Below are 23,271 nucleotides of genomic sequence, written 5' to 3'. Positions count from 1 at the left end.
TCTGTAGATGTGGTAATGGTGACCTTAGGCACGTGTTTATCTTTCAGCAGAGTTAGTTTATCACGAATTAGGAACCAGTTCTCATTTGCATCTCGCATATTGAAAGAGTGAAAAATATCTGTACAGAATAATGATAGTTCATCAAGAAGAGCGTCAACATTCGCTCTGGTATAATCAAATATAACTTTTTTCTGTTTTTCTGGTTTATTCCTGACTACTGTATAATCGCACTGCAGTATCATGTGGTCACTGATGCCATCTAAAACGTGTACAGATGTCTTCTCCGGTTCCGTTGTCAGTGCAAGATCTAAAAGCGAATGACCACGCGTAGGTGTGGAAACTATTTGGTGCAGATTGAAAAGTGTTAACACATCCAGAAAATTCTGGCATTCACGCTTTCTTGTGCCGTGGAGGGGCCTGCATGTTTTCCAATCAATATTCGGATAATTGAAGTCGCCGGCCAGGAATACTGGTGCGCGTGGAAATTTGTTCTGAATGTGAGTTAAAGATTCATTCAGATGTTCAGGGAATTCCTCGGGTGAATCAGGTGGGCGATAACACACCCCAACGGCACAAGTTACAGACGGTGACAGACGTAATGCAATCCACAAAATTTCCAGGCACGATTCCGTATCAATAACAAACGCTTCCAAGCTTTTCCTTACAGCGATTATTACCCCACCACCGCGTGAAGTTATGCGGTCTTTCCTAAATAATAAAAACTGGCTGGACAAGGATAGTTCGGAATTATTAACATCGGGAGATAACCAAGTCTCTGATCCTAACACCAGGTCAGCTGAGCATGCTTCGACATAAGAACAGAAATGATCTTGCTTTGGAAGGAGGCTACGGAAATTTGTCACCAAAATTGACAACGTTGAAATTATCCCTTTATTTTTTAGTCAGTTGTCCTGAGAGGTCGCATCGCCTTCATGGGGAGTAGTCATTTCTTTTATACCGTTTTCTGAAAAAGCAGCCCTACCTGTAGAGTGGCGTTTGGGAAGAGCAGTCACTTCTCTAGTGGTGCAGTTGAATGAATACAGGGTACCATTAAGAAGAAGTTTATCGAAGAAGAGTTTATATTGCTCACCAGGATGTCTGTTCTTTCGAGCAAAGTCTCTAAGCTGCTTCCTAATAAATTGCATTCTAGGTGAAAAGTCCTCTTCTATCCAAACGGAAGCAGATTTAAGATCTTTCAGTTTGTGGGCATTTTTGAGAATGCAGGTCTTGTCTTTGAAATTTAAGAATTTCACAATTATTGGGCGGGTGTTGTTCTCCCTTCGTTCTCCTATTCTATGGGCTCGTTCGATTTCGCCAATTGACATTCCCAAGTTCGTGGTTACAAACTTTGTCACCACATCTTCGGTATCTTTCCATGTTTCCGTTGTCTGCTCAGCAATGCCTTTGAAGATCAAGTTATTTCTACGCATTCTATTATTGAGGTCATCAACAAGTTTGCTAGACTGTCGCGTTTGAGTTGTTTCTATGCTTTGAAGCCTGTTTTGAGATTCTTTCAGCATCGCGCCCAAGGTGTTGACTTCCTTAGAGATGTCAGTGACAGCGGCCGAGCTGTCTTCTAGCTTAGATAAGCGCCGTTTGATTTCGGTAACGCTCAGTTGTACATCTTTGATTTTTCCAAGAACTTCTTTTTGAAAATTTTCACTGACTAATCTCATTTCTTTAATTGCAGCGAGAACTTGATCAGATTTATCTGGGCCGGGATTTGTCTCAACGTCACCAGCACAGATTAGCAGGAGCCATATACAAGACACAGCTAAAGTCAGTCGAGCGCCTACGCATATCCTAGTGGCAGCACAGCCTGGACGAAGCCATACTGGTGAACATGATACAGTGTCCCTCCCAAATGGCACAAAACAACCTATTCGGACGCGGAATGTGCAAATATCAACACCCATCACAACAGAATTGACAGCTCAGAAAACTACAGTTGGGATTTGCGGCCAAGACACATTTTTTTTACAGTAGCTATGTATTTGCGTCACACTCACCTAAGGGTGAAGAACAGAAGTATGAATAGGAGCAAGGTTCGGCCGCAAATCCCACTCGGCAGCTGATGTTCGGTCCTTTTTATAGCGATTCCGGGAGGGGGTGCCACCACTGGCAGCGATGGCGCTTGCGCTGTGGACTGTTTAACACATGCGATCAGTTGATGAACGGGCGGTGAACTGGTGATCCGGCAGTGATCCTAGTGAACACGTGGCGGCAGGTAGCTGCCACGAACGGTCCGCAGTCAGCAAATCCGTGTAGATATGAGTCCACGGCACAGTCGTTCCGTCAGCTAAGGGTGAAGAACAGAAGTATGAATAGGAGCAAGGTTCGGCCGCAAATCCCCGATGAAGATGAAGCGAGGAATTATTTAATTCGTTCAGTCAGTAATACGTCTGCAATGTAATAAAATATTGCTGACCTGCCAAAAATAAGAAATCATTTGGAGGGATGACAGTCGGCACAGGGAAAGCGCGATGAGCGTATACAAGCGTGCCTTTGCGCTTCATAAACAAGACACTATGCATCGTAACAACAATCATTAACGTAACACAATCAAGTAACAACAAATGTATCGTAGCAACAGCAAGTTCTTACGCTTGTGACTGGAAGACGAAAATAAGCTTACCTACGTGTAATCCAGTCAAAGGAAACCGTCCTGGTGGCGTGCTGGCTCTGTCGTTGCGCTGCCATGTGCGTGGGCGAGGGATCAAATCACCGCCCCGGCGGCCGCATTTCGAGGGGAGCGAGAATTCAAGAACGCGCGTTTACGGTGCATACGATGCTCGTTAAAGAATCCCAGATAGTCAAAAATTAACCCGGAGTCTCGCACTACGGAGTGCCTCATATTCATGTCGTGGTTTTGGCACATAAAACCCCAGAATTCAATTGTTGGTTTTTAATCTACTCAAAGGAAAGTTGCTGCGCGACCGTTTTCCGATCTACTAACTCTATAGTTCTGTGGCAGCGCGCAGTCGGCGTCAAAAGTCTAGGGACCGCGGGACCTGAGAAAACGTAGGATTTCCAAGCAGTGTTTGACAGTAGCGACTATAATCGCGCCATCTTGTTCCCCGTAGAATTCAGTAAAGCAGTAAATCGTTAAGCCAGCAAAATCTTTCTCGCATATGCTACAGTACAAACTAGACATTTGAATGCCAACGCGTGTGCGCAGGCTGCGGAAATTTTCATATTTTTCTGGTCTCTCGCGGTTCGTAAATCTTGGACGCCGACCGTACATAATTTAGATAGCTTCATGGACAGCTAATCTCACATCATGTGCAACGCCTGCTTTAGTCCTATCGTGTATCTCAAAACCAACCTGATTAGTCTCAGCCGGGAGTCACTGAAGTCGTGGAACCATTTCTACATAAAGAAGCTTGTCTTATCCTATCCTACTCTATATCTTATAACATATACCTTATGCTACTCTGACCTGTTTTATCCGAACGCGAACGCGGTGAGATTTCACGCGCTCTGGGACCGGCGCTGCGTTTAATGCCGGTAGCTCTTGAAATGTTCTCGCGACGCAATGGTTGACGCAATAAACAGCGAGACTACGTACAACGTCTTAATACGCGGAGCCGTATACTTCGAGGACCAAGATCTCCGCAATGAGGCAGCGTGCTCCTTGGTTGTTGTCTCAGATTCCATACAGGAATTCCATACAGTCAGGAAGGAGCTAGTGACTCTCACCTGAAACTACATCCATAACGAAAAGCTCGTTCAAAGCCCCAATGCGGAAAAATATGACTGCTCTATGGGTCGTCTAGAATCTCATTGAAATCTATTCGCTCTCCCCACCTTCCCACCTGGCGTTACAACTCAAAACTTTGCTCTCTAAAAAAGGCTTGCGTGGGGCTTAGTTGGTGCATACTTGACATAATTACTGAACGCAATAAACAAACAAAACTCAATAGAGAAAGAATGTGGACCTCTCTTATCCTTCTCTTAAGAAGGCCTTGAATACTTGTCTGTGCGGGACCGTGGACCTATAAGTGGATTGTAACATTTAATACGGTGATCTTAAAAACAGTACTTATATAAGTCATGTTACTAATCTTTGTTGCATAAGCTACGTTTTTGCTTTTTATTTTTCGCGGCATGGTTATTCTTGGGGGGGGGGGGGGGGACAACAATGTAGTGTTTAAAAAAATTTAGCAGTATGATATTGTGCTGTCTTTCTGCTGCTGTCACTGTATGAAGGCACTGACGAGCCCCTCTAGCCACCATTGAACTACTTTTCCTTCCGTCTCTGATTACACCGTATTTTGATGGAGCAAGCTAATTAATTAATTAATTAATTAATTAATTAATTAATTAATTAATTAATTAACGAGCAAGCAAGGAAACGGGACAAAGTTGCACAGGAAGATGGAGATGTGAGGCGTTCAATAGTCTTCCAAGAAGGGATGTATGTGGAGCCAGCGTTTCGACAGCGTCTTCATCTCGGTGCTGGCGTGTGAGTTTGCTTGTATGAAGTCCAGTGCCCTAGTCGAAACGTTGGCTCCAGAAATATCCCTTGTTCCGCCACTATCGATTATGCTACTATAATGTCACTCTCTATGAACATGTTTTCACATTTTACATGAACGGTACCTTTCTTTTTCATTTATTTATGTCTCTAATTTTGTTGACCAGTAAATATCGTGATGTTGGAATATTACTGCAGCGCTAATAAGACGAGGACACCGTAAAAGCTCATTGCGCTGCGGGTGTCCTGGTATTGTTCTCACTACACTAGTATTTCAACATATATCATGCGTATACGAGCCCACGCCACGATCCGATGTTGTTAAACAGTGCGTGTTTACGCTTGCCCTCATTTCCTCACGTGTGTTTGTTTGAGCTTTTGTTCGTAATTTATTCTTCGGCAGAGTGTCGGCATACGCTGCAGCCCTGCGACAAGCGATTCCGTATGTTTCCCTGTACGTATTTGTACTTCCGCGGTGAGACGCCTTTGTTCCACAGTAAGCGCCAGGAAACCTGAATACGTTCAAGGTGTGTGACTGCGTTCTCTCGTTGAATGCTTCGAGCATACCTATGAAATCTGAAACTACGGAATTCTCTCGTTATGTGGGCCTTTTTTACGCTATTTTTCTATTTCTGGCACATACGGCACAAACATCGAGCTATACACAAAGAGATGCAGCAAAAAACTCTCGAACAGGGAGCGCAAGGTTATTTCATGTTGCGTTCTGCAGGTGGTCTGAATCCGAAAAAAAGAAAGGAATTGTATATGTTTTTGGGCAGCAGCTGCCTATGAGGACTGCAATCGAAATGTAGGAATAATATTTACGATAAGTTTCCTGGGATTAGGCACGGGATCTGCATCATTGATTCCGTGCTTTAATTACAGAGCGCTTTAGTTAGAATAGTGCAGACAGATGTAGCGATAACGGCTTGAACGAATAGAGAAAATTTGCCTCATCCGTACCACTGAAATAGCGAGTTGTAGGAATGAATTCAAGGAATAGATAGTTACGTATTTTGTTAATGTTACGTTTACGTATACAGCGCTAGTATCGTGTAGAACCTGTGGCAGGAATTTAGACACAACATTTACGTTCATATTAACTGAAGCAGTGTAGTTTAATTACCGTTTGGACAACTTGTAAACAAAAAATGAAAGGCCAATAAATGCATGAATGAAATGTATAGTCGGAGTTTAAAGGCCACTCAATACGTGCAGCTTTAACAAGGCATTTTTATGATACCCGAAATTAAATAATCGTTTCCTGCAGGCGGTAGATGTTCACTTCTTGTTTTAAATGCAACAAACCTCATCAAGTGTGGTGCAGTGGTTGCCGAGGAAAGCGATTTCTCCATTCCTGTGCTTATAAACAGTCGTTCACGCGGTAAAACTTCCTTTTAAGGGTAGCGTACGGCGTTCGTGTTTGATGGAAATCATTAAGCGGAACGGGGCGGGAATATAATTGGCACCGCCTGGGGCGCTGCTGGCAGCGGCTGCGCGTGGCGTGGGTTGCGCAGGGGTCGCACGCTGTGGACGCGCTTTTTCGTCGGCGAGTTGTTGCTGCTGTCCGACAAGACTGTGCCGCATACTCGTAGGCATTGGTCAATAAGGGGGTCGATTTCTCCCGGTTACAGTGAGGACTGCCGTAAAATAAATTGTGTTTAAAGGCGGAATCACGTGTTGAAATTACAGGAATCACAGCGTTTGAACATTACGTCGCCTTGTAACTTTTCTTCCTTTCCTCTCTCCTAACCGGTGTTGGGTTGAATAAGATTTATTTATTTATTTATTTATTTATTTATTTATTTATTTATTTATTTATTTATTTATTTATTGAATGTCTGCTTCTGGCCCTTCGGTTATTTCACCTGTATGTCCCCCGCTTAACATTTCGGTGAGTATTTTGCGACTTCGTTGAATGAATGAATGCCCCATTGTCACTCGAGGCGATACTTTGACCATATGGCCCGCGACAGGCTTTAAGAGGAGCACTTTTACTGTGTGCTTTCTTTTCTTTTTCTTTATTACCGTGCCCTTGGTGCTGTCGTCATAATGAACTTGAAGAAATTGGCCCAATTTTACACTCTATCGAAAAGGACAGCTTGCATTACATTGAAAGACTATTTTTATTACGAAAACTATGGTCATTGCGATAGGATGGACACAAGTACGAATGTCTCGTTCAATCTTTCATAAATTTTGTTCACCTTCAGTTGCACATGCTTTGCTTTAGCAGCGTTGCAAATAGTAGTTTTCCCGACCTAGTTAAATATGCAATGCTCTCTGTAATGTAATGTATGTAATGCCCTCCGGGCTCTTAAGGATCAATAAATGAAGTGAAATTATTGCGAATAGTATAGCACCAGAAGCGAATAGAAGTGAATTTATAATATTTTTTGTATGGTCCGCGAATAATGTACAGCCTTCTCAATATTTAATAAAATATCTTTAATTGTCTGGTGTACACAACACCGAAAGTCTGTCTGTACACGGTGCATTAGGAACTTTATGAGCATTATGCACCATTTTTGAAAGCACACAGGAAGCAATAGGATCAACTAAGCATCTTTTTAACAAACTGTAGGCTCTTCCTAGCAGACGCGATCACAGATTATCAATAAAGTTCTGGATGGCAGCCTTGTCGGCTGAATAACTACTTTCACGACTAAACTAAATATGCGTGTCGTCCGCGGCGATGGCGGAGCGAAAAAAGGTACTTTTTCTCCTCTAGGTCGGATGGTCGCGGCTGATTGAGCCCCAATTGTATCAAGTATGTTGCGATAAACGCATTCAGCATTATCCGCATGAAAGTACGCAGGTGATATTTAAAAATTTAGGAAAACTTAAAAATGATCATCCCGTTTGTCCGCTCGATTGAAGAAGTACGCTGTGTTCTCTGTGCCTATTGTCAAGTGCCGCTGCGTTGGGCAATTCATTAGGATAATTCTGAGTTGCACTCACCCCTCGCTAACACAATAAGTGTACATAGCCATTGCAGTCCGTCGATTGCATGAGAACAAAGTTGTGCCCTTTGTGGTGGATAAACATGAACATTCCATGAGACTTCACGTTGCATGGGATGAAAATAACCGAACTTGTACATCACCACTGTTAGTTGTAACGCTTTTACTTTACTGTTCCACGGAAGCTTCGCTTCAACCGCCTTCCAACATGTGTGTTGGATCTACACAATTTTTTTTTGCGTCTGTATGTGTTTGTAAAAGCATGTGTTGTTTAACCCCTAACCCATGTTTTACTATGCATATTACAAGTTTTCTAAAGAGCCAATTTTTAGCTTTATAACTCGGCCGAGGAACGGTGTAGTGTAAAACACTTTACATTGTTCTCTTAGGTAGGCTAAGAGTTATGCGGATACATGATTTGCCATTTTATGGTAACAAAACGTCGCCGTCGTGCCGCTGTCGTGCCGCCGTCGTGCAGTAGTCGTACTGTCGATATCGCGCTGTTAACTGCTTTGCTGATTATTCTTTTTTTATTTCGACTAGCATGGCAGGCCTGTGGCCAAGCTAACTTTTCCAGCTTTTACTAAGCCATAATTTCTGTCTGGATTAGGGGTGCAAACAGCCTTTCACATTTCCAAATGCAGAACCTTGAGAAGTTTTGGACTGCCTGCCTTCGTTGAATGTGTAAAAGGCCAAGGTTCCTTCTCCCTATTTTTCTCTCCCCCTCACGTGCTATCCACAAGGGGTCAATAGTTCGCTTCTGTTTCCTATTTTATGTGTGCCTGTTCACTAGGCAGTGCACGGATTGTCGGGGTTGTTCAGATGGCACGCTACAGCTGCACTCAAGGATTTTTAGCCACAGCACTCTCTTCTAAATTTTCATCACATGTGTGAAATACTCAAAAGCACCTATCATTCCACAGTTTCTGACCAGATACGGTCTGTACTGCGGAAAATTTAAGCGCAGTCTTCTGACATCGGTCTGTAGATATGCGCTTACGACACCGCATAGCAACATTCAGACAATTACGCGAATACCGTGGCTCCGGTGCTACGTCGAAAGCCACTGTTGCTTTCGCAATATGACTCAGCAAAATGGCAACCTTCAAAGCGGTTCAGACAGCCGTGCAAGTTCGCGATCGAATTGCGAAGCATACACACCACCGCACGTTCAAGCTGGCGTACCTGCTCCATGGAGCGTATACAAGCTGATCACACCATAAACAAAGGGCTACTCCGTTGCGTCGCCACCGACTTAGCTTCGAGCCTGTCGAATTCATACAAGCGCGACGACCAGTGCAGCTCTGCACATGCACCTCTTGTATAGGTCACGGCAACGAAGATGACTGCGGCGAAGCGACGTCGCGGTTACATGTGTGCCGGCTCTGTGCTTGTCGTCAACTGTTTCGGGCGAACCGAGCCCCGCAGGCGCAGTGCTTTCTTGCGCCACGTCATCGTCTCGCGTCGACAGATCTGTGCCAAGTTTTCTTCCGTTCAGCCGCGCTCTCTGCAGGAACCTCACATGTGCCGGCTGTAGAAGACGCCCCTTGCGAGCTCTCCGTTCCCAGTAGAGTTGTGGAACAAACCGACGACGCGTCATTCCTGGTCGGTGCGTCGTCGTTCTATACAGTATAGAAAACCAACCGCGGCGGCAGCGTCGCGTTCCAGAAGAGTCTCGAGAGCGTTGCCGCCTGAGCAGAGCTCCGCGAGAGCCAGGAGCGGCTCACGTGCCCTTCTCTCCGAAGAGGCGGGGTGCACACGAGTGTGTGAGCACCGGGTTTGAACCTTCCCCGCGTTCATCTTGTCGCGGTAGCCTGTCTTTTCTTATCTTGGCTCCATTCCACCCCCTCCCCTCGTACCTACACCACCCTCCCACTCCTCTTACCTTACCTCCTCTTCTGCCTCGCCCCTTCCAGACGACGGTACGACACTCATAGACGTTGTACTATAGCGGGTCCTGCTCGCGGGCAAAGCTTCTCGCTCTTCTAGCGCTTGGATCGACGTCGCAGTCGCTGCTGCGCCGGCATCCTCAAGAAACCACGCACCGGTGTTTCTTGCCTTCGTTTATCTTATCTTTTTTTTCGAACGGGCGCGGCTTCTTTCTTGAGTCATTACTATGCATGGTGCGCTCTTCGCGGATCGCGCGCGCGCCAGTGTGTTTTTCGTCCTTCCCGACGAAATGTTGTACGCCCTTCCTCCTCCTTCGCTACTGCTGCTGTCGACGCCGACGACGTCGCTCGGCCCGTTGGAGCATCGCTGGGTGATCTCCGCCACCGTCTTCGACGAACGTAACGCACGCTCTCTTCGTGACCTCTAACAGAGTTGTATCTGCTGCTGCTGCTGCTGCTCGTGTAACACTGAGGACATACCAGCGACAGGGACGCCCTTCAGCGGGGGAACTCTTTGGTTGTTGTCGCCGAAACACCGTGCCAGCTCGTTGGAGAGCGCACTACGTCACCTGTGCGCTGATCACAAGGGACGTCGTCGTCAGCGCCTCTCCCGCGGCGCGGGCCGCACTGTGAAGTGAGAGAGTTAGCAAGGAGAAGGAAGAACAGAACGGTTCTTTGCTCTTTTTATGTATATGTGCACTTCTCCCAGGTTCAGTCGTGTTGTTTCACTGCTCCTTTTCCTGCGAACGTTAGCTTCGAAGGAGAGGGGGAGAGAGCGAAAAATAAAAGGCAGCGTAGATCAGCACAACCTCGCCGACGTTGGGAAACATTGCGCGCACTGTTGGATTTTCCTCTGCCGACGATAGTAATATACGCCGCTCGCGCTATCGGCCAGGACGATCGGATCTGCGACGCCACCCACCAACGTTGCCGCTGCCGCGCTTGCTGTGGATAAGGAGTGTTCGACGTGAACGCGCGCGCGACAGCGCAACTGCTGTTGAATTCGGTCGTTCCGCACCTTTTTGCTTTTCGTTCGCGGAGCCGGCGTAGTTTACGCTCGCACGCGCGAGTGAGCGTGAGTGCCGCTACGCTGCTGCGCCGTTGCTACATCTACTAGTACTACGACGAGGACGACGCCGCCATGACATCGTCATTCGGAATGTCTCACTGTCAACATTCAACCATGTCAGCGGCCGCGCCGCAATGCCAGGTGTGAAGCTGTGAAGTGGCCGCGACGAATGTGAAGCTTGCCTTGCTGTTTCTCTCCTTTCACACATTATACAGCTTGCGGTCTGTGTGCGTTCTCCGTTAACGACGACTCCGCTGCTGTTGCTGCCTGTTTGGGGCTTGTTTTTCTTGGAGTATACGTGAAGTCTGTGACGAAGGCGACGAGACGCACTGCCCGACGTTGTGAGGGCTGTGTTGTCGCGTCTCGTAACGGTCGTTTTTACCAGGGCTGGCTAATTGGGCCGCGGCAGCACATCACCGCATGCTTTGACTGTGTGTTATGCATTACGACTTCCGTCGTCCTCGCCAAGACCGGCATCTTCACGCCGTCGCAAATTAATGACAGTGTTCCACGGTGGACCTGCGAGCTCCTCCGGCAAGGTTCGGTAATTACATCGACGCTTCCGCTTTCTTTCTTTTTTTTTTAACATCGCGAGTGCGGCCGCCTATTGGAGCGTGCGCTGGGGGCAGAAAAAAAGAGCAAGGAGGGAGAACAGGGCGGTGTGCGTGTGTGTTGATTGATGCGGCCATCCCTCAAGACCCGCCTTGGCTTGGTGTCGTAAGCTGGTGTAACGGGTACCCCGACGCACGTTGTTCTCGCGTTGATACGAATTTTCTTTTATACGTCGGTACGAGACGAAGAAGATTAGACGCCGGCGCATCTTCCTTCGGCTGCAACGAGGATCACAACACGTTGTTTCTGCTCTGCCGCAAGCATATACGCTGATCGCGGCCCATGACGTGTGTACTCGGCGCTGACTTTGAGACAAGGACTGAGCTTGCTGTTTACGCTTTTGTGTCGCGATCGCGGGTCCCAGAAGCGCCGGCGGGGTTGTCGGACTAGCCGGTCTGGTCGCGATATTCTCTGTCGGGACGGTGCGTGCCGGACATTGTCGGCCATGACAGAGCAGCGGCAGCTGAACTGGACCGTCGAGCGCAAGGCCGGTGGCACCATGACGATGCAGGCTTCCATGAGGCGCATCCAAATCCGCCGCCGGAAAGTCGGGGTGGTCCGCTTTGGTGCGACGTCAGTGGCCTCTGCCGACTACAGGTGCGTACAAATTCTTGGGCACCGTCACCTATAACGCTTGTCTGATTGCGAGCACTAGAGTCACTGGACCTAACTTTTCCCCAGGCAAGCCCCCGTCGTTTGAAGGTCTAGCTCAATATATTTTAGCGTAGTTACGTAACGGACACGAGAATACAACGTGGACGTCACGAGATATGTGCTAAATTAAAATTAAAATTCTGAGGTATTACACGCCAAAACCACGTTCTGAGTGCGGGGAACACCGCATAATGGAAGGCTGCGGATTACTGTTGATCACCTGGGGTATCTTAACGTGCACCGGAATCTAAGTGCACGTGCGCCCTTGGATTTCGCCCCCACTCTAATGCGTCTACCGCTGCGTGAATCCAACGCGCGAGCTCGATCTCAGTGGCGCCGCGTCATAGCCAAAGGCTACCGCGGAAGGCAGGAAAATTTAAGCCAGCAGTGTGCGTTATTACATTGCGTAACAGCCTACGGCCGCCGTTAGTACAGCGCTCGTGACGTCGGTCTCGTGTTCGCCGTCTCTTTGCCCCACTGGCGTATCATTGCGGCATCGGCAGCCGCGATGGTTTAAAGTTGGATTGATGTAGCGAAATCTCAGAAATATACTCGCAAAGTTTTGGAACATCAACTCGGTTTCTATATTGCTCGTCCTCGATCTGATAAAACAGCTTGTTCAGAGTGTATCAACTAGAGGGATGTCGTCCGAGTCACGCAGACTCGGCAGCATGTCCATGTTTCTTCTGAGCTGCTGGCCCTTATAAGCTGCTCCTAAGTTGCTGGATCTGGCATTTTGATATTGTAACCAATAATATTAAGACGCGTATTAGTCGGAAGAACTACTTGTCTTTGCCGACAATTCATGTTTCATTATCGTGTAAGTGGTCTATTCGTGCATTCTTCTACAACCTTCCTTTCGGGTAAGCCAGACTGAAATTAAAGGAAAAGACGAAACGATGCTTTACTTTGGCACTACATTAACAGAAAGCGTTACCAGGTTGACAGTATCGGCATGTTGGTAATCCAGAAGAACATTAAGAAGTGTGAAGTGGGATACGGGCGAAAAAGAAACACACGTCTACACACACACACACACATCTGTGTGTATATGTGCCTTCTTCGTGCGTGTGTAGTTCGCGCTTTCTTAATGCTCTTAAGGCAGCTTTGCCTCACAGATAGTCCCCAAAGTACATAGTAACTGAAAGATAATTTGCGTCTAATTGCATTACGTCTGTTGCATATAGAAGGAAAAGTTAAGATCTACCCGCTCAAGGGAGCAGATTTGTTCTTGACATCCTTAATTAATTTACAATAATGAGAATTTCACTCAAGCTGCAAACTCGTTCATCAAATTTGTTTGGTTCAGATTATCTAACAGGCGCTTTTTACAGAACCGCGATAAGTTTTTTTTTTTCGGTGTTTAATCTCTTACACTCCGTGCTTAATTTTTTTTTTTTTTTTTCTGTGGCTTACAGATATTTGGCAATTTTTGCTCGGAAGTTGACACCTAGGTCGCTGCAGTTGGTGAAATACTTCGTTTTCTTTTCAATGCGACACATTTTGTTCATACTGGTCCGGCAGTTCTTTGATAAGAATATTTCGGGGTTTCACGCGTGTTTAAATTGGAAAATCGATGTTGGCCCGCGAGTAAGGCCTCCTCTTAATGCCACTAGAACTTGAAAGGTTGGATTCAGGCGGGAATAAGCTAAAGTCGAAAACAAGGGTTTAACAGCCTGCTCTATTTCCTGCGCGAAGGTCGTGACTTTCATGCGCACAAGCATCGACGTGTCTCTCTCTTGGCAAAATCAGGAGCCTCTACGATAGCCGTGGCCGAAAAAACCATTTATGTTTCCTGCTGTAGTCTGACAGTGAAATTAACGACTCTTCGGAAATGGGACTTGCGGTCGTGATGCAGAAATTATTTATTGAAAGCAAAAGTAGGAGCATGCTCTTTCCAATATGCAATTTTTCTATAGCGCCAGCTAGCTTCGTGCAACACGCAAACCTGCACGCAAGGAGATCGCTGCGGCAATGCGACACATGAACGCATAAGCTAGTGATAAACGTAATGATTGCATGAACATGCTGATTTACGTAATACGTAAATTCGTAAAAACTTTACGTGAGAATTGCCTAACCTCGAGTAAACACGCATTGGCAAACGAGGGAGGTGGGGGGGGGGGGAGGTTGAACGATGAGCTGGAGATAGAGAGAGTAGAGCACAGTTACACGATTACATCCGGTCGCGATCACCGCACACTGTACCACAGCGCATCATTGCGTGCCGCACATTAGACACCAATTAAGGCTAATACTGTTGGCACAGGCGGCCTGCTGTCCTTAAAGTGGCCTGCAGCCAAAGGCATGCAGCACAAAGGCACGCAGCCCGCTGCGACGCAAGTACAGCAGCAATGGATTCGCGCACTTATCCGTTATCCAATGGATAAAATCATTTCGGAAATGAATGTCTTTTAAACCGCAGTTTCTATGCAATGCCTTAAACCGCGGTTGTAGCAATGCCTTCGCCCTCTGCTGCCATGTCTTAAAAGGTCGGCAATCTAAAATGGCTTCTTCTGACAATGGTCTGTGATCAACGTGAGCCACCACAGTCGCGAGCGATCCTCTGCACACTGTCGCTGCTCGTTTTAGATATCCTATATCTGCACTAGGGCTTACCGGCGTTCAACATTTCCCGTGAAAACTTGTTCATTTCCGGTTTTCCCAGAACTAAATCCGCCCTGCCCTCTCCTTATCTCTCTAAGTGATTATGCTTTTCTGTTTCCGGCAGTTGATTAGTGGCTGATCCCATAGGCACGGAGCAGCTACAGAATAGCATCAGCTGTTGACGAGGCCGATTCAAAACGACTTGTTGCCGGGCAACTTGGGGCGGTCTAGGGTACATTCTTAGAACGGTGCGAAAGAGGGCAAAGAGGACACAAGCTTTTCTGTGTGTCGTTGTCGCTGTGTGGTGTCTGTTTTAGTTCTGTTAGGAGAGAGAGAACGGACAAGGAGAGAACGCCCCTGAAATCAATTTTGCGAGTGCGATGCCCACGCAAAGCCGAGGCAACCCATTCTCCGCGTTTGCACATTTGTCTGCCGCAGGTGCAACATCTCACAGGCTCTGTCGGGTTGCAACTATACGACGCACAAACACACAGCAACAGGTTTGACAGCAGCTGCGGTGCATGGGATGATCCAAATTCCAGCTCTTAGTGTGCACCCGGGGAAAATAGAACGAAACGGAGCGGGCTTGTAAAGGCTACATGCCGTTCGTTTTCTCGCTTTGCCTAGCTGTACAGCTGCGCGCATTGTGCGACTTTGCTGACGCCCAGGCCAATAGCTGCGACATTTCGTCGCTTATATTAAATATGATAGAAACCGTGGTTTAAAAGACATTCATTTCCGAAATGACTTTGACCATTGGATAACGGACAAGTGCGCGAATCCATTGCAGCTGTACCTGCATCGCAGCGGGCTGCATGCCTTTGTTTTACGCCCGCTGCTAAATATTTTGTGCTGCGGCAAGTCCACCGAATATTAAAAAAAAAAAGAAGTGAGGAATTGAGTCACGTATAATGTGGATGGCTACTTCTTGTCACGCAATAGTAATAATAACAATTAGCTAACTGTGCTATAGATTTTCCAGACGTGCGATGTTTCTTATCTTAATATATAAGTAGTTTTTTTTTTCTTATTCTAATTCCTCGTTCTCCTTCTCTTCTGTTCCGTGTACTCGCTGATAATCATGCGAGAGAGGGTGAGGAGCTGCCGTCACGGCGAATTGTAATTTAAATCATATTTCTGAATTCGAATTCAAAAGCGTGCGTATTTTCCGATTTGTCGTTCGCAGTGCCGGTCAGGTCATTGCTGTGCCAGTATTTGCTTACTTCTTTTATTTTACTCGCTACAATATCAAGACATCTGCAGTTTCACGCTCTCACTTCTAAGCTGTTGCTCAAACAAAGGTGAAAATGCGCCACTCGAACTGTGGTCCGCGAAACACTACGGGTGCCCTGCAATGTTGTGGAAGCACCCGCGATCAGCGTTGCGAGCGTCATCTGTAAAGAGGACCAATGAGCGCATCCGCCCACACATTTGCAATGACCTGTGTGCGCCGTTGTGCATTCTCCGCATTGACCCATGTGACATCGAATAAAAAAAGATATAAAGGAGCGATTCGGGTTGATGCTAAGCCAAGTTTACGACTTCGACTGTCTTCACTCGAGTAAGACATCAACACAGTGATATTTAGTCGTGTGACACAGCTTTATTCTTTGATCGCACACTGCGAGAGGCTTGTGAGGTGCATAAACAGCAATATCGTGAACTATAACTTGATTTTAGTTACTATGGTTTGAGCTTAGCGTGTGAAAAAAAAAATTATCGAGGGTTTAATTGAGAATTTGTGAGTGATTGAAAACGTTCCTGGCAACTAAATGTTTAAACGCCACCGATGAAGAGAAATGCAGACGCCTACTGACCGTCGTTTCTCGCTGATTTTTTCTTTCATTGTTTTCTTTCTTTTCTTTCTTTTCTGCGCCTATTATGGGATGTCTAGTGAGAAAAATTGATCGCCCTGGAATGTTTGTCCGCAAGTGCTATGGCGTTAAAGGAGGGGAGACATCAACAGTTCACATTAACAGATCACGATCTGCGGCTCCTGTACACATATTCAGGTCACAGAAAACATATCGGGCCGTAATTTGTGCATGTTTTATTCAAACGCCGTCCGACTGGGCTCGACGCCGTCGCGTGCGGAATGCGGTACGCTCTCAGGCAGTGGTGGAATAACAAAGGCGGACAAATTCGCGTCGGCCGGTGTACCAGGAAAGCAGCGTCGCTCGGCGTACATTCTGGAGGCAAAAATCAGTGGCGAAAGGCCTCACTTTACGGCTTTCGGGGCAACGAAGAAGACCACGAAGAGAACTGGTAGGGCTACGTTCGCTTCATTCTATCTTTTCTTTTATTTTTTATTATTATTTTTTATGAATCTCGGGGAAATCTACGGAGCCGATCTTATTGGTCTATACGGGATGGGGAGATCGAGCGATATACAGACTGTTGGTGAGAGCCGTACTCTTCCTTTAATGGGCCGTTCTAAGCTCGCGGTGTTGAAACAACTCAGCGCGTTTCATTTCGCGGTGGGGGCGTTACAGTATGACCCGCGACCTGTCGACGCGTTAATTTCTCTGCTCGTACGCTTAGGTACTACGGATGAGCGCATTTAAAGGAGCAGCAACCTGCTTTAGACGTAGTTAAAAGCCTCCGGTAGCGGCATTTTCCTTTCTTTGGCTCTTCGCCTTATGAAACCCACTCATAGATGCCTTGATAAAGGAGCTAACCTCGAGCGAATAGAAGAGGTCGCCACATCTTTTTTCCGGGTCGATAGAGACAGAGAGAGTTGATCCCATGCAAAAAAAAAAAAAAAAAAAAGGGTTTCACGTGCCAAAACCACGATCTGATTATGAGGCACGCCGTGCACTTAAAAAAAAAAAATCGAAACGACCTGCTTTATACCATCGCTGTTTTCTTCTTATCTGCGTATATTGCGTTTTTTCGAGCACAGATTGCCTTGCTATGACTCTCAAGAGATAAGCGTACTTTTGAACATTCCTCGCGAAGAACAAGCCCTACATCAGAAATAAACTTCCTCTTTACTCACGTGTGTCGCGAAGCAGCGCTATTGGTCGCATATTCAAGATGGAGTGAAGTTTTGACGTCAACGGGCTTTGCAGACGCTATTGCCAGACTGAATCTGTTTCTCCGTGTTTTTTTCTTTTCTCACGTGCTCTTTACCACTGGCATGCTATGATGTACAAGGTGTTCTATTTTTCAGCTGTTGTCAAACTCGAAACACTTCAAAATTCCTGTAGCGATCGATGGAGTTGTTTTCGTATTACATCGGCAAATACCGCGGCGAAGATATCGCGTCCTGGTACACCGTGCTTGCGGAATCCCGCCGAACACAGAAAACACATTTGTGCGCTCGGAGCGTCGAACAGATACCGCAGATTGCCGCGTTCTGTTCTGTTTTTTTACACCTGAGGTGGATGTCGCAGAACGCGGCCAGCTTCTGGCCCGGCTAGCGCTATCATTTCGGTCTGTGGCATCACAGTAAGGAAAATAAATCACTTTTAAACAACTCCTTTAGTCAGAGTCGTCAGTGTCCCAGCGCTGCCAGTCGTTGGGAAGTTAGGGTGGGATCTTCAAATGACTCAGCGATTTAGGGAGAGAAGAGAGTGCAGTGAGGCATTCCCAGTAAGTATGCAGCGCGTATTTTGAAAACGTCAGAAGAGGCGTTTTGTACGTCGAGTCAACTGTGAATCGTGGTTTATTTATGGCATGGTAGTACAGTGATAGCACACGGGACCGGAAGTTTATTGAAGTCGCAGGCTTACTGCTGCCAAGTCACGTGCAAAACAATCTACAGCATTTAATTAACTGGTTCACAAAATATTTGCTTCTGATAGATCCGATATCGTTCTAGTGACCAGAGCAGTAATAAGCATATGGTAGGGCATTACTAAGCTAATTCAAAGAAGCTGACACCACGCTAGAACTAATGTGAACCAAACAGCTCATCAAGATTGTTGTCTCAAGTATGCAAACACGAATTGTGGTTTGGGTCACTTTTTCCCTATTTTGGTGACTTTCAACAGTTAAAAGCCTTGATAACAGTGAACCGGAACTTTCTTTAGCTTCATGTCATGTGTGCATAGACAGACATACACGTCTACTCATTTACAAAGAGTCGGAAAACATTAGCATATTGTAAAAGCACACAAGTAAAGTATTCGATTTTAACCAATCGTACGCTACAATGGGCGGCAATTTGGAAACAAAAAAGATCATTCTAGTTCTCTCCACAAAGACAGTGAGTTGAAATAATATATCAGATCATAAAACTGCGTTTTGTCCGTAAATACCACAACACACAAATGTCGAAATAAGTCAAGCAATTTTCGGCGTTTTCGCAACATGTTGGCTAACACAGTCTGCAAACAACTTGTTGCCGGTGGCCTGATTAATAGAAAATTGCATTTGATTCTAAAACACATTTCTTAGCTAAATATTTACCCATAAAACTTGAACATATTAACAAATAATCTATAAATAGTTTTCAGATTTCTTTTAATTCTTAAATTAACAAAATACTTAACCCGGCTGCCCTTCTGGCTCCTTCCTAGGCAAATTGGGATCGTGTACATGAAAATACCGAGTTTCTCGATGTCACAATGACGTCAGCGTAGACCTGATTTGGCACGAAGTCCAAAAAAGGGAACATGTTAGATCCTTAATTCGTCTACTAAAGAAGCAATTCTTCTCCGCTGAAGAAACGCAGAAATATTACCCTAAGCGCGATCTGCCTGTCCACACCACATAGTTTGCATTATTCTGTCATCATAATCGTAGTCATCATTATCATCCACTCCAGGACGAAGGCATTCCCCGGCGATGTCTATATTTCGCTTTCGCGTCCCTTTAATGGTCGCAGTCGTCCGGTGAATTTTGGCTATAGCGCTTCCCGTCCCGTGGCATCCTACGCCGTCGGCGCGTGAGCACTTTGTATTGGACGAGAGAATAGGATAACTTTCATAGGATAACCCTCGTGTAATGTCTCAACAAGAGACCTTTGATGAAATAAATAAATAAAAATAAACAAACATAAGAGGCAGTCGAATCGCAGCTCTACCTGGCCACTTTCTTTAGAAATCCACGCGTTCCTACAGCATGTTCTCGCTGAGAGGACCATAAAACGTGCCTGGCGTCGTAACTGTGGTGAAGAAATTCCAACCTTCCGTGCCAAGTGGTGGGAGACACAACGCGTCGCGTTGCACCACCAACGCCGACCGACGCCTCTAACTGGGCTTTTCACTGATCGCAGTGGGTAAATTGAGGGCACTGCGACTTCGGGGATGTGAGCGCTTCCGCAGAAGAAGTGCTGCTGGAATGTCCGCTTCCACACTCTGGCATTCCCCTCGTGTTGCTGAATATCAAAAAGCGCATCAATCTCTCCCCGCTAGGCTGGCCATTTTTGTCCGGTATGAAGAGTACTCTGCGAGATGTAGCGGCTTACGTTTTCCTCCACCATTGTATATAGTTCAAGGAATTCATTCATTCATTCATTCATTCGGTTTGAAAAAAGCCTAAATATGGATGGGTTAGTGCGTGTCAGAAGAGCTAGGGATCTGGATCTGGCAGCAGGAAATTAATTATGTGTGATGGGGAAAGAACCCCAGCTTCCTGTGCGTACCGCGGTATCGCCAGCTTTACTTCCGTGGTATTTTTTGCGTCTGGGTGGGATCTGGAAAGGACGATGCCCTACAGGCCCCTACAGCGTCCACCTGTGCTGCTCCACGAAGGCTCGGCAGTCCGAGGAAAGGGGAAAAGCTGCGCTTTAATCTGTCCCACATATCCCCAACTTATTTCGTCAGTTCATTGGAGCCACGAATGGGAGTCAAATACTGCGTCCGTAACCGTTCTTAAAATCGGCCTGTGTGACAGGAAAAGTGCGCTAACGTCGATTTTGCTTTTGTACATATGAACTGTTCGCTGTGAGGGATAAAATTAGCTCTGACTCTCACAGTTCAGACGTGAAACGATGAAATGCTCTCCATGCGAAGTCGTTGATGCAATCTAAATTATTCTTATTCAGTTTAACGGCGAAATAACTGCTACAGACTATTTCTGTTAGATTTGCGGTCTATGATATGGATTAGCTTTTTCGGAAAGAAAAAAGAAATAAATAAACTTTAATATGTTAGCACGCCAGACTTCTCGCAAGTTTTTCCGCGTTTGATCAGATTCTGAGAGAAAGTTCAGCAGCTAGTCTGCTGTCTCTGTCAGCTGTATCACATTTTCACATGAGGCACTATTTTCTGGGGAGCGTCATATTCCTGGAACTACAAGTTTCTCAGCTTTCTGACGTGGAAGTCTCCCTGAAAGTCGTCTTGCAACATCTTCTTAGGCCTACCTCTCTTCCCGTTGCCACCAGAGTCATATCTAGGCGAAGGGTACTAAGACGAGGACATGCACGTAGACAGACACGCACATAACACACACACGTGTGTCGTCGTTATTGTGCCTTTTACTTAGATATGCAAAGCCAACATGGTAAAATTTTAATCCTAACACCAGACTCAGTCATCATTTCCTTCTTGCCGATGAAGCTTACTTCTCTTCTAACGATATCTGCCGAACTATTCTCAGTATTATGTACACCCTACGTCCACCTAAGCATTCCGTCGTGCTTCCGTAATCACCTGAATGCTAGAATTGTTGTTAGTAAGCGTTTAGGGGGATATTTGTGATCGCTTCTGTTCCGTATAACATTTCTAACATTTCTGATGACGTCGTTCTTGTGAGCCTTTTCTGTTAAATCTAATAACAGCACAAGAGACAGGACAGGCAGAAATTAACGGACGAAGTGCTGCCTTTTGTCTGCCCTGCATCTTGCGCTGTTATTCGATTTAACTTCATCATGTACGAACTAGCCAAAGTTAGCATTCTGCTGCTTTTCTATTAGCTTGCATGTTCTTGTAGCAGAAAGCTCCTGAAGCATCCAAATGGTATATTTCTACAGATAGTGTGATTAACAAACACCGCTTTATTTATTTAATTTCTTTTTGTTTCTTTTCGTCGTCGTTTTTTCTTACAAGCGACTTCACCGCACGACATTAATGACTAATGTAGGCGTGTCCTCCGGTTTAACTTCGGAATCATTAAAGTATCCAGAAGCTCCACCACAATGGTGACATCCTTATGTGAATACTTGTGTCTTAATGTGTGCAGATGTTCAGCGACGAGAATGAATATTCAAGTCAGTCTGTGGGGGGCAAACCTGAAACGTGACCACGCGTCGCACTATTGCGGAACGAACTTCCGCACCCGATGCAGCGTCACAGCGACGTCATCCAGCCGTGACGTAATTATACACCTCATGCCTGTTCGACGCTTCCATACCGTTACGAAACGCGGACGATACCGTATCCGGAAAGTGGCGCCCCCCCTCCCCTCTTCCTTTCTTTCACTGAATGTCTTTCTAGAAACCGGTCGCGTTGCGACTGATGACACTTTCGAGCCACGGTCACACAGTACGCCACGGCACGCGCATGCGCGTTGCGCAAAGTGTGCTACCTTTCCTCCATCGTTGTCGGTCGCCGGTCCGGCGCCTGTGACGGCTTTTATGTGTCTGGAAAAGCGACTGGCGCTTTCCTCACTGCGAGTCTTTCGCTGCTGCCCCGCGGACGACAACGCATTTATTGGCAGTGAGCGATAACGCATTTATTTGCGAATTGCCGGCGCAGGTTGCGAATTTTAATGACGTTATACTGCGCTTTATTGGAACCTGATTTCTAATTCATGGAATTGCCAGTATCTCTCCAACTTACGTCTCTCATTGATATGCACTTGCGGAAGAGCCCACCTGCAAGCAGCACCCCGCAATCGTGTACGCATACATGGGCAATAATCGCGGAGCGTCGTCAACGCTATTTGTCGTTTTGCAACCAAGCAAGATGCGTTATTACGTCAGGTACTCAGGACTGACATCATGATGAAGGCTCGGTAGTCGTCGAACGGTCTCTGTTTATATTTCTGTGGAGTCGTGCGCTTTCGTATCTTCGTGTGTGCCGCTCTTCTTGTTATTATTCCGTTGTTGTTATTCCTTTTTTCTCAAGACAGCGATGAACCATGCGAAGCGCCGAAGACCGTGAACCGTGTGAGACGCAAAGGAAAGGCAAGGACGTTATAACATGCAAGTTTCCAGTTTGCAACCCTACACGTGGGAGTGGACAAAATGGTTAGAATGATAGGATAAGAATGCAGCGCAGTAAGTAGGCTTAAGTGATTAACAATGGTCGAACAAAGAAAGTCACTGGAGCAAAAGTTTCGATAAAATGACTTGCCTCTAGTGCCTAAGACAAGTCCCCTTTGTAGCAACACTAGCAATATAATCCGAATAGCTAACCAATATCAGCTAGTGTGTCACATTAACAAAAACATATATGCATATATACGTACAGATTTTTTCCCGCGATTTGATCTTTGCCATTTGCTGTGCTGTGGCGGTAACGAAAAACGACTGCATTGAGCTTTGGGTAAATGAAACTCTGTACGTACTAAAATGGCTTCATTTCTTTCACTTGGTATTACTTTATCCGATTACAGTACTAAAGGCACAACCATTCATTGTTGACGGAATGCTGGACATGCCGCTTGTTCTTTCAGCAATTACGAAAACATTTTTTTTTTCTTGCAATGCGCGTCGCCGACAAATTTGTGGGCGTTCCTTGAGCTGGTTCTTAAAACAAATTTTTAACAAACTCAACATGCATCAATAATATAACTTGATTTTAATTACACTGTAATATGAGGACTCACTATAAAGGGCTCCATGCATCACTCTACTACATTGGCTCTCTTGGATGAAACCTCCAGCGGCTCGGGATAAATAAAGTTTTGCAGCATTGAGCCACACAATCATAACCATAATTCGTGACGTGCAATGTAAAATGTGTTATGACCGATAGGACGAGTGCGGCAGTGTATACAGGCGTGTCTTTGGTGGCGCCTGAGCGGTGATCTCTGGCACCTTTGCAGTTGTTGCCGAGTGTGCTGGCATTGCTCACACGAGGAGCAGCGGTGGCACATTTATGAGTCCGG

General features: G+C 46.1%; 1 protein-coding gene across 6 annotated transcripts in view; it reads left to right on the top strand.

Moving 5' to 3' along the window:
* dnc (phosphodiesterase dunce) overlaps positions 1-23,271 on the top strand; it is a 708,859-nt gene that overhangs the window by 365,283 nt on the left and 320,305 nt on the right. Inside the window, exon 1 of one of the 6 annotated variants that reach the window (XM_075671524.1) lies at positions 9,436-11,607. The exons of the other annotated variants lie outside the window; for them this stretch is intronic. Coding sequence (XP_075527639.1) covers positions 11,456-11,607 — 152 coding nt within the window. The 5' untranslated portion in view covers positions 9,436-11,455. Of the gene's footprint in view, positions 1-9,435; positions 11,608-23,271 lie in introns of those variants that run through there. 6 annotated transcript variants of the gene reach the window in all.

The sequence above is a fragment of the Dermacentor variabilis genome, chromosome 10 (assembly GCF_050947875.1).
Source record: "Dermacentor variabilis isolate Ectoservices chromosome 10, ASM5094787v1, whole genome shotgun sequence".
In the NCBI taxonomy this organism is placed as follows: domain Eukaryota; kingdom Metazoa; phylum Arthropoda; class Arachnida; order Ixodida; family Ixodidae; genus Dermacentor; species Dermacentor variabilis.
Note: the sequence above shows the minus strand (reverse complement) of the source record. Positions and strands in the feature narration are given on the sequence as shown.